At 46.0% G+C, this 12,288-nt stretch overlaps 1 protein-coding gene across 1 annotated transcript in view; it reads left to right on the top strand.

Moving 5' to 3' along the window:
- Positions 1 to 1,952: 1,952 nt before the first annotated feature.
- The window catches only part of LOC142488198 (uncharacterized), a 12,526-nt gene continuing 2,190 nt past the window's right edge, over positions 1,953 to 12,288 (top strand). The window contains exon 1 of the mRNA XM_075588573.1: positions 1,953 to 2,034. Within this exon, the coding sequence (XP_075444688.1) occupies positions 1,953 to 2,034 (82 nt within the window). The remainder of the gene's footprint in view (positions 2,035 to 12,288) is intronic.

Genomic DNA, 12,288 nt, shown 5'->3' with positions numbered 1-12,288 from the left:
TTGAATGCTCATGTGATGTTCCAGATCAAAAAAGTATTTTTTAATACCATCTGTCTCAGTTGATATTGTAGGTAGATCAACTGTTGATTTTGAAAATAAACATGCTGCTTCATTAATCCAGACCCCGAAGTCTTGTTTAGTGGTAAGGAACCCTGACATATTAGGATACACTAGAGAAGAGCCACAATAGCCGCAACAAAGAGTGTATATTATGCCTTTTGCATAAGCCTGAAGCCATAATTATCAATGAAATATGGATAACTCCTAAAAACCTTGCATCGATCTACATTGCGGGATACTTAATTTTAACAATTTATAAGTAAATGCTATGGTGTCATGGAAGGTTTCCTACACTGTTCATCCATCGGCTGTGCATTTTAAGTGTTTGTTTCAAGTGGACAGAGCTGATTAGGTCACATGACACTTTAGTCATATCCCCAAGATGAGTCTTGAGGCTCAAAATGAAATAAAATATATGATATCACAATACATTTCCATATATAATCTTCCCTATTCCCATTCTTTCTCAGAGCCATAACCAGTATCCTGGAGAGTTAATATTTGCCCAAAAAGAGACATTAGGTTCTTCAGGGTGAAGCATACTTATTTGATAAATGTAGTATAAGAAACAAATGCCCCAAATCATGACAAATAGTCCTAAACATAATGTTCTAATGTACATATTAAGTAAATCTGAATGGAGTAAATGTATTCCTGTCAATTCAAAGGTGCAGATAAATCAGGTAACAAGGGTAGCCAAAGATCACAGGATATATAACCTGTATCAATATTTATAATATCTAGATAAAAGAATACAAATGCGACCATAGAAACTCCAGATGATAGTGACAGCATAAGGAGGGAGCAAAGACTATGGTCTGGCTCTATTGGCTGTAACTATCAGACCTAACCATGAAGACATATATTGTGACAAATACTGTAGACACTACCATACATAAATAATAGTATGGTTACGAATGGATGACAAAAAAAAAACGTGCTGGGTTAAAGGTGGAGGATGTAAATAGGTTGGCCCGGATCACAACCAAGGAGCCCCAACAACTGAAGTCCAGAGTAATGAGTGCACAGCCCTTTGTAAAAAGGGGCAACATGGAGCCCATCTCATGAGGAGGCATGACACCTGAAGAAATTATAAATCCAATGTCAACACATGGCAGTAAATGAAATCATAATACATAGCAGTAGCTGTCCCAGAATTGCCCAGACTCCAACGAGACCCACTCATGGGTAGTTGTTAGGGCATATTGTAACAGGCTCCTTCTGGGTCCTCCAATCCTGGATATCACCAATTTCTTACGTAACTGTAGAATTGGTGTCTAAACCATAGCATAATATACCTATACTACCTAAAAACTGCTATAGTTAGAACATACCACTAAAATGCAGATCCTTATTTATGCCAAGTGATATGAGTGTCTCAAGTTTCTGTATCAGTCGGCTTGTTTCTGACGTAGATGTTTGCGTCTATTGTCTCCTCTATGTGTCCTGGATACTTGGTCAATTACTTTAAAGTGTAATGACAGGACTTGTATCCTGCCTGTATGAAATGCAACTGGTGCCTTAGTGCCTTGCCTACATATGACTGCTTTGTATTGTCAGACACTGTTCTTAATATGCTATGTTGTTTCTCTCACATATACCAGACCGCATGGACACTTAATCAGATAAACAACAAACTTGGACAAACATGTAGTATTGTTGAATTTAGAAGTTTATGCCTTTTTTTAGGGTGTGTGAACCAATCATGCTCCACCAATCCCTCCAGCCAAGAAGGCGAGAGATGCCCATGACCAAAGGGAAAGACCCCCTTCACCTCACTAGGGTCTCTAGGCCACCGTCATGGCCTGGGGGAGAGACTGGGGGTAAGGCCAAGGGGAAGCCCTTGAGGCTAAGCCAGGAGCGCGAGCATTCAGTCTGCTCCCAGCTGTAGCATGAGGTCAAAAGAGGGAGGAGTCATTGGCCACATACTGGTCGGGTACAAGTGTTGGAATTGGGATGAGATAATCGCCACAGGTAATTTTGTATTGGGTCTTGTAAGACGGGGCTCCCTTCCAGGGTCTTTTAACAGCCCATAGGACAATCACTAGATGGAGTATGCAGCATAGGCAGGCCAGGGACCGTAACATTATGAGGTTTTATAATTTACGGTGGAAATGTTTACGTTTGTACGTTTTGAATTATCTATACTTAGTACGTTGACAAAAGTGTCGGTGGGGTACCTATGAACGTAGGAGGGCTGGAAGGAAATCCCATGATAGGGGTAATACATCCCAACTCTGATTGGCTCTAGAACCATGTGACAGGCTTTAAATGACGTCACATCCGTTCTCCCCAAAGCCTCTGTCACATGGTCTACTAGAGCCAATCAAAGTACGGATGTAGTTCCCACGCTCTGATTGGCTACCGTACTATGTGAGGCCGGCCATCTTTCTTTTCATGACATCATCTTAAAGGCAATTGAAGCACAGCCATTCTGATTGGCTGGCGTCATTGCCTTTAAATTGATGTCATCAATTTTTTTTTTCTCGGCCAAAGCACATGGTTTTCACGGCCCAATCAGGACCGTGAGAACCATATGATGAAAATGTGATGTCATAGGCCTATAAAAGCCTATGTCGTCTCATTTTGAAGCTAGACGGCGAGGAGGAAAGACCTCCTATGGAAGAAAGAAGACCAGGGCGTGGCGGATGAAGATAAGAAGACCCGGAAGAAGACAGAAGAAGACGGAGAAGACCCCCACTATGGATTACAAATAGAAGAAAGAAGATACAGACACTTGTGGATTATAAGGGTTTATTTTTGTATATTGGTTAATCATGCATATACAGTATATTATAATATATATATTTTATAATATATATATATATATATATACATATATATATATATATATATATATATATATATATATATATATATATATATACAGGCAAGGTAGGAGAAAAAAGAAGGAGCACACATAATATGGTGGTATCAAAAGATTACCAAATGTATTAATGTGGTGGTATCAAAAGATTACCAAATGTATTAATGCATCAGAGCGTTATGTAGTAACGTTTCAGGGCACAAAGTCCCTTCCTCAGACCAAACACCTCTTTGGTCTGAGGAAGGGACTTTGTGTCCTGAAACGTTACTACATAACGCTCTGATGCATTAATACATTTGGTAATCTTTTGATACCACCATATTTTGTGTGCTCCTTCTTTTTTCTCCTACCTTGCCAGTATTTAGGATCCAGCTTTGGGACGCCAGGATCAACGGAAGGTGAGCACCAAAAGCAAACACCTTGTTAAATTTCTTTAAACAGTGGTGTGCCATTTATAATCCTATTTATATATATATATATATATATATATACAGGTAAACCCCGTTATAGCGCGACCCGTTATAACGCAAAAAATTTTATATATGCGTTTTTAAAAAAAAAAAATGTTTTAATAATTTTTTTTTTTGCACACTGCACACACTGCACACACTGCACACACTGCACACACTCTCACTGCACACACTCTCACTGCACACACTCTCACTGCACACACTGCTCACTGCACACACTGCTCACACTCTCCCAGCACACACTCTCCCAGCACACACTGCTCACTGCACAAACTGCTCACTGCACACACTGCACACTGCACACACTGCTCACTGCACACACTGTTCACTGCACACACTGCTCACTGCACACACTGCACACTGCACACACTGCACACACTCTCCCAGCACACACGGCTCACTGCACAAACTGCTTACTGCACACACTGCACACTCTCACAGCACTCAGCTCTCAGCACACAGCACTCACAGCACACTCTCACACCACACAGCACTCACAGCACACTCTCACAGCACACAGCTCTCACAGCACACAGCACTCACAGCACACTCTCACAGCACACAGCACTCACAGCACACTCTCACAGCACACTCTCACACCACACAGCACTCACAGCACACTCTCACAGCACACAGCTCTCACAGCACACAGCACTCACAGCACACTCTCACAGCACACAGCACTCACAGCACACTCTCACAGCACACTACACCACACCTCCCACTCCCCCTCCCTACATTTGGTGTCGGCTGCTGAGATCGGAGCGGAGCTGGCATCAGGAGGAGGCGGGTGTCGGGAGGAGGGGGGGTGTCGGGAGTAGGGGGGGGTGTTGGGAGGAGGGGGGTGTCGGCAGGAGGGGGGGGTGTCGGGAGGAGGGGGGGTGAGTGAGGAGCAGGCTGGGACTCGGAGGGGGCACGTGGGCTATGCCAAGGAGGGGGGGGTGAGTTAGGAGCAGGCTGGGACTCGGAGGGCCGCATGGGCTATGCTGAGGAGGGGGGGTGAGTGAGGAGCAGGCTGGGACTCAGAGGGCAACGTGGGCTATGCCGAGGAGGGGGTGTAGGTGTGGGGGCATGGGGGGGAGGAAATGGATGCCGGTGGTGGGAGGTAAGGAGCAGGTTGCGGCTGGACTCGCCATTGCTAGGGGATGTGTAGGGCTTCCGGCCACCTCTTCCTTCCTTCCCTCCTCACTCCCTCCCTCCCGATCTGGCGCGTGGCGTCCATTTTTTTTTAAATTAGCGCGACCCCGGGTCTAGCGCGGTTGGATCAGGTGGTCCCCGAGGACCGCACTATAACGGGGTTTACCTGTGTATATATATATATATATATATATATATATATATATATATATATATATATATATATATATATATATACATGTTTTTTTTTTGTTAAAGATAATTACATGAATTTAAATAAACTAAATACACCTTTAAGGTTTACAGTATTTTTGGTGCCAAAAATCTTAAATCTGCATTCCAGTCTAGTTCAGGCATTTAGAGGACCTATATATCTGCCTATATTGAAACTTTGGGCATTATGTATCTTCTTCATGCAAATATTTGAACACAAAACAGCACAAGCTTTATTGAAAGACAAAACCACATAGGAAACATTTTTGTTCGTTGACTAAATCCCCCCGATCAGGCGGCAATTTTTTTTATTTTTAATTAGCGCGACCCCGGGTCTAGTGCGGTTGGATCGGGTGGCCCCCGAGGACCACGATATAACGGGGTTTACCGGGGTTTACCTGTATATATTTGTATATTTGCTTTGCTGTGGAGGGTTTTTGTCACTTTTTAAATATATATATATATATAGAGTTAAGTTATGGTGAGTAAAAAAAGTGACAAAAACCCTCCACAGCAAAGCAAATATGCAAATGTAAATACAACTGTATGCTCATCTGCATGTCTTAGGCAGGTCTGCAACCCCGCCTTTCAACACCTTGAGAAAGGTCCCACTGGGGGACCGAAACGTCGGTTTTTGTGTCTTCTATCAAATATAGAAAATTTATGATTTACTTACCTGCGTGCTGTCCCTTGATGTCAGGTTGCAACCGGTATCGTATGGTCTGTTATTGCTTATTGGGATAGGCACCAAAACTTATTTACTTGCAAATGGTGTGCCGGCTGTGCATTGGATTATAAATATATATATATATATATATATATATATATATGTATGTATGTATGTATGTATGTATGTATGTACACTACCGACACACTTTATTAAAGTGCTATTGGCCGCCCCTCGGCGTGCCGCGCGTCATAGACGCGCGGTCACGCGTCTTCGGGAGCGTGCGCCCCCTGCACGCGCGTCCAGGTGCTCCCCGAGGGAGCCCTGGTGTCCCATGATCGCGGGACAGCGGCAGGGGGTTCCGGGGGACCCGGCGGACCCGGCAGCGGTAGGGAGAGCGCCCCGATCGGAGGGCGCTCTTCCGCTGCTTCGGCGCGCGCCCGTCACTCTCGGGCACGCGCCAGGCTACTGCTGCGGCCAAGAACGGGCAAATGCTCGAATAAACTTGGCCGCAGCAGTATGTATGTATATATATATACATGATGAAGCCACTGTACAAATAAATGGGTGAAGGGTGGGTATCGAGTCAGGGTGGCTTAACCCCTTAATGACTGTAGCGGTAAATAACCGCTAAGGTCATTAAGGGGTTAGGGGACATTAGTTTGGCACTTTTTCTTATTGTGTATATTTTTCAGCAACCCAGTGTATGGACGGTGAGGAAGATGAGGATGGCCTTCATTGTGGGTGCCGGACAAGGGTGAGTACAAAACGTATTTATTGTGATTAATATATATTTAATGGGCAAATGCATTATTATCCATATGTGGGTAATAGTAATTTTGCCCATTACTGTAGTGTGTATGTGTTAGGGGGCGGGGGGATGTCTGTTGTTTATAGCAATGTTTATTGGGAGCAATTGTCCCCAATAAACATGCTATTATGCCTTAACTCCTTCATTGCCTTAGAGGATAGCCGCTAAGGTAATTAAGCTGCTTTAATGTATTTTTATTAATAGTGTGCAGGAGCAGGGGGTCCGCATTGATTTATGGCTCAGGGACCCCCTGCTTCCTGAGTTACAGGCCCCAGCAAGGGGCATCGGATGCCAGTGTGGACGCCATCTTTATAGAGCCCACGTCGCGTCTTTGACGCTATAAAGATAGCGCTGACACTGGCACCGATGCCCCATACTGGGGCCTGTAACTCGGGAAGCAGGGTGTCCCTGAGCCATTAATCAATGCGGTTCAGCTCAGGGGACCCCCTGCTCATGCACACTATTATTAAAATGTACTTTAATGCAGCTTCATTACCATAGCGGCTTTCCGCTACAGTAATGAATTATTATTGATTGTTATGTGTGTTTTAATACTAGTGTAGATGTGCAGGGGGTCTCCTGAGCTGAACCGCTTTGGTTTCAGGTCCGGGGGCCCCCTACTTCACGAGATATAGGCCCCTTTATGGGGTGCCGGTATCCCCTGCACTTGTAAAGCTCCCGCGTCACGTGACCGGGACATTTACATTCTGCAGGGGATACCGGCACCCCATAACGGGCCTATATCTCCTGAAGTAGAGGGTCCCCGGACCTGAAACCAATGCGGTTCAGCTCAGGAGACCCCCTGCTCATGTACACTAGTATTAAAAAGCATATTTGTACAGCACGATCGCCTGTAAGAGCCGTGCATTGAGACAAAGCGTCTCCATGCAGTTCTTACAGGCTGCTTTGTTTATAATAGTTATCGTGCTATCTAACTTTAAGCACGATATCAGGGGGGGAAGAAGGTGATCACGCGATATGGCCCTTTTGGGCAAGGCAGGCCGAAAACGCGCCAAACAGCCTTAGTGAATAGCGCTTATGGCTTCACCCTTTTGCGGCCGAGCGATGTAACCCATTTCAGCGCTACTTAACGTAGCTTAGTGAATAGGCCCCATAGAGTGCTACTAGCTGTGTTCTGTTTCTTAGGTGTATTATCAGTATATTTCTCAGCACAGCACTATCTCTCACTCACTCAATACCTATGGCAATTAGCTGAGCAGAGGTTACCATTTCCCTCCCCCCTTCCCTTACCTGTCCACATGCTATCAAGATGTTCCATGTGTCGATGATAACATTATCATTTTATGTTTATTTCAGTCAGATTGGTACTGTGTTCGAGTAACAATTCTGTTTTCACCTGGATTCGGGACCATCACTGTCAACCGCGCTACACTCCCTACCAACACATGACAATTGGATAAACAGCGCACATACTTTATGTTCCTCAAATTTGGTCAAACACAAACCCACCTCTCATATTGCCTTGTCACACAGCACATCTGTAACAATCTCTTTCATAGACCAAATCATACAGCTACAGGCGGAGGCGCGAACCAAGGAGGAAGACTGGTTCCAGCGACAGCTGTTGACGCTCATACACAGAGCAGGGGGAAGACAAGGCCATACGAGTGGACAAGGTCAGGCTGTCGTGCAGGACTGGTTGAGCGGACAAGACGGGCACTCCCCTGGAATGTGTGGATGCGTGGTCCTCATCAAGTTATGAGGGCGTCCCCAGCCAGGAGGTGCGTCATGCGGCAGGGCAACGAATTGTAAGGGAAACGCCGCAATAGCAGGGTGTATGTCTGCAAGTGGGGCAACGGCCCACTAAAATGTTGCCAATGGCATGTCATCAAGATCATATGAGCGGACAAGCCATATGAGCGGACAGGGTCAGGCTGGCGGGCAGGACCAGTTGAGCGGGCAATGTGGGCACACTGCCACATGCAGGGACGCGTGACCCTCATCAAACGATGAGGGTGCCCCCAGTCAGGAAGTGCGCCATGCTGCAGGACAAGGAAGCGTAAGAGAAACACCGCAATAGCTTTGTTTAAGTCCGCAAGTGGGGCGGCGGCACACTACCATGTTGACAGGGGGCATGTCGTGAAGGCCATAAGAGCAGATAAGGCCAGGCTGGCAGGCAGGACCGGTTGAGCGGACAATGCACGGAAGTGTGGCCCTGATAAAATGATGAGGGCGCCCCCAGCCAGGAGGTGCCCCATGCGGCAGAACGATGAGGTGTAAGGGAAACGCCGCAATTGCAGGGAATAAATCCACAAGTGGGGCGGTTGCCAACGTCAAGGTTGCCAGGGGGCAGATCAACACAGATGTTTTCAAGGACATTGGCAATCACGGATGAGCCATTGGTTAGGGTGTTGAAGACCCCTCAGTCTGTAATCTCAGATGGCAGTGAGGTGGCAACCGACTCGGGATGAATTGGCAGCATGCGGTTGAGGCCACCCACCGTTGGTGGTGCATTGTTGGCAGCACGGGACATTCTGGATGCCGGGGGGAAGGCCATTAAAATGGAACAGGATTTGGATAGGGAAATACGTGGAGATATTATTTCTGCTTCCAGGCTATAGGGAAGCTTTGGCACTCTTTTTACTCTTTAAGTACCACAACATGATTGAGGAAGCACACCACAAGCACGGGTTGTTGGACGTATGACGAGTGTTTCAGGCAATCAATGGAAGCTCACAAGGGCAAGATCTTTAGTTACAGTTTTTTTTAGAGGAGGGGCGGCCTCCTTTCACGGTGTTAGAAAAGAAGGTTAGGGCGCATGGCGAGCTAGCATACAGGAGGTAATCATGCACCGCGCAGCAACTCAGGCGATTGTTGGGCGTTTAACCAGTCCAACTGCACGTTTAAAAACTGCCATTTTTGGCACGTCTGCTCCCTTTTGTGGAGGCCACCATGCACAGGCAAAGTGTTTTAAAAAGGGCACACGCAGAGATGGGTGTACAGGGCGGATGTTTTGGCGGTGACACTAATAATTATCAACAATTTGGCACCATGGCTAGCAAAGTACTCCAATAGGGAGGCAGCCCAGCTAGCTGGGTTTAGGGAGGCATTTAGGATTCCGTTTGAGTATCAAGCGGAATCAGAAGTTAGACGGAATTTGAAATTGGGCACGGCAACGTAGCTAGGGAGAAAGTTTGGAATAGGAGTCAAAATTGGGAGAAATGGCTGGCCCCCTTTGATTCCCCTCCCCTGCCTAATCTGAGGGTTTCCCCATTAGGGGTGGTCCCCAAGAAAGTGGCGGGGGCATATAGGTTAACCCAACACCTATCCTACCCAGAGAGGTCATCCATTAATGACGGTATTGATCGGGAGTTGTGTTCGGTGACTTACGCAAACTTCGATCAAGTGGCAGCACTAGTGGAAAGGATGGGTAAAGCAGCATTAATGTCAAAAACCGACATCAAATCGGCCTTCAGGATTTTTGTCGGTCAACCCAGAGTGTTTCCACTTGCTGGGCTGCATACTCAGGGACAACTACTATGTTGATTTATGCTTGCCGATGGGATGCGCTTTTATTTTCGAGACCCTTAGCACCTTCCTGCAATGGGTAGCACAAGAAGGGTACAAACAGTAAGGGCCATACACTACTTGGAAGACTACATTTTTGCTGGCCCCAGGGGTTCAGATTTATGCCCAGAGTGGCTGTTTGAATTTTCAGCCATGGCGCATGAGTGTAGCGTTCCCTTGGCCAACAGAGAAAAGAAAATGGTGCATCCAACAACTGTCCTTACTTTTTGGGCATCTATATTGACTCAGTTAGGATGGAGCTCAGGCTTCCGCCAGGAAAGCTAGTAGCTCTCGGCAAATGGCTCTCGGAATGCATGGCTCTCAAAAAAACCTAATTGAGGAATTTCCAAGCACTTAGGGCCTCATGCAGTAAGCGTCGATTATGTGAAATCGGCAATCTTACCGATTAGTCATGTTATTGGCGTTTTTTCCTCTCCGTATGCAGTAAGTGCCGAATACATTCAAAATCAACCCGAAAACAAATCCGCCCACTCTCACGATGATTAGCCGATCACACACAGGTGTATCGGCGTGCGTGGCGCGGTGCTGATAGGTTGCCCAATCACAAATCTTGCTGAATCAGGCGAAACAAGCATGTTTTGGATTGCGCGCCATATTTAAAGGCAACGTGTACTGCTAATCATTCTCTGTGTTGTTGGGAGTGAGAGAGAGAGAGACGCACAGAGCTGGCTGTTTGAAGATTTGCATATTGACTGAGAGACTTGTTGTGTATTGGGTGAGCTTTGTCCATTGTTGTTTTGTTTACATCTTTGTCTTGTTTTATATGTGGAAGTGTTTCGTGTGATTGGCTGTACATTTCTTGTCTGTTTTTTGTGAGTGCTGGAAGTATGCCCGCAAAGCGTGGGAAGAGTGATGCTGGTGGGAGTGGGAGTGCTACTCGTGGGAGTACGCGTCGGAGTGAACGTACTGTTCAGGGGAGTGATGTTGCTGAGAGTGAGAGTGGTGTTGCAGGGAGTGGGAGTGCTGGTGCTGCGAGTGGTGTTGCTGGGAGTGGGAGTGCTGTTGCTGGGAGTGGGAGTGCTGTTGCTGGGAGTGGGAGTGCTGTTGCTGGGAGTGGGAGTGCTGTTGCTGGGAGTGGGAGTGCTGTTGCTGGGAGTGGGAGTGCTGGTGCTGGGAGTGGGAGTGCTGTTGCTGGGAGTGGGAGTGCTGGTGCTGGGAGTGCTGGTGCTAGGAGTGTGAGTGCTGGTGCTAGGAGTGTGAGTGCTGGTGCTAGGAGTGTGAGTGCTGGTGCTAGGAGTGTGAGTGCTGGTGCTAGGAGTGGGAGTGCTGGTGCTGGGAGTGCTGCTGGTGGCGCAGTTGCTGATGGGGTGGATGGTGGTGGCGTGCTTGCTGGTGGGCAGCTTTTGGAGGCTCTTCCATTGGAAGAAGGAGAGTCCAGTCAGCACCAGCCAAGCTCTGACCCTAAACCTGCTCGGAAGAAACGTGTGGAGAAGCCACGTAATCCTCGCTTCAATGACCAGGAAAATACAGCTCTTGTCACTGGCATTCTGGAGCACTATGACAGTATATATGGACATTTACTAGGTAAGTGTACATTTACATTTATTATTCAAATACATGTGATCCTAGGTCATCTGAGTTTTGTTCATATGCAAATATGGCTTCACAATATCTTTCTATGTTAATTAGTCTGGAAACACAGCTTTTTAGCATGCCTTACAAGGACAACTAAACACAGGCGGTCAATTTGCCATAACTGCATACAATTTGAATGCAACCTTGCTTACATGTATAGGTTTAGTAGTGAATGCTCATGTGCTTCACATATTACACATAAAACAGCATGTTTGCTATCTCTTGGAACAGCTAGCAGTGTAGGAAACTGGTGCTTATATTATTATTCATTTACCTCATATATTTGATATGTTTTTCAAGGGCGGACAAGTTCAGCAAGCAGAAAAGAAATGTGGGACACAATAGTCATTGGTGTCAATGCGTGTGGGAATCATGTGAGGGACAAGCGGAATTGTCACAAGAGATTTGATGATATTAGGTCCAAATTGAAAAAGAAAATACAACACCAACGCGTGCATGCTACTGGCACTGGAGGTGGGCCCACACCACAACGTCTCATATTAAGTCCATTGGAGGAGCTGCTTCGGGCAAAATTACTTCCCGTCGTCGTGGAAGGCTTACCTGGTGACCGTGATATAGGAATTTACCCCTCACAATTTCCACCAGGTGAGAAATATTACTGTACTAGGCGTGTCGTTGCTTACAGTTATTTTGCATAGTTACACTGCTTTTTATACTGTCTTCACAATATAAGCATACCTGCATCTATATATGTATATGTCTGATTCTGTATATATATATATATCTAAATAGACATATATGTTGTAGTCCTACTAAAAGCAGTAACTAATATAGCACGTGCCATTGCGTGCTCATTTACATGTGAATTCCCAAAATGCATTGCTGCAGTGGAAGCAATTGATGGTGGGCGAAGATGGGGAACAACAGGGTAGTACACATGTGTAACACATGTTAATCAGAAATTATTACTAGCTACAGGTACAGAACAGAAATATGTAGAATATTATTGTGTATTTAT

The sequence above is a fragment of the Ascaphus truei genome, chromosome 2 (genome assembly GCF_040206685.1).
Source record: "Ascaphus truei isolate aAscTru1 chromosome 2, aAscTru1.hap1, whole genome shotgun sequence".
Classification (NCBI taxonomy): Eukaryota; Metazoa; Chordata; class Amphibia; order Anura; family Ascaphidae; genus Ascaphus; species Ascaphus truei.
The sequence above is the reverse complement of the archived record's forward strand: the minus strand, read 5'-3'. Positions and strand labels throughout refer to the sequence as shown.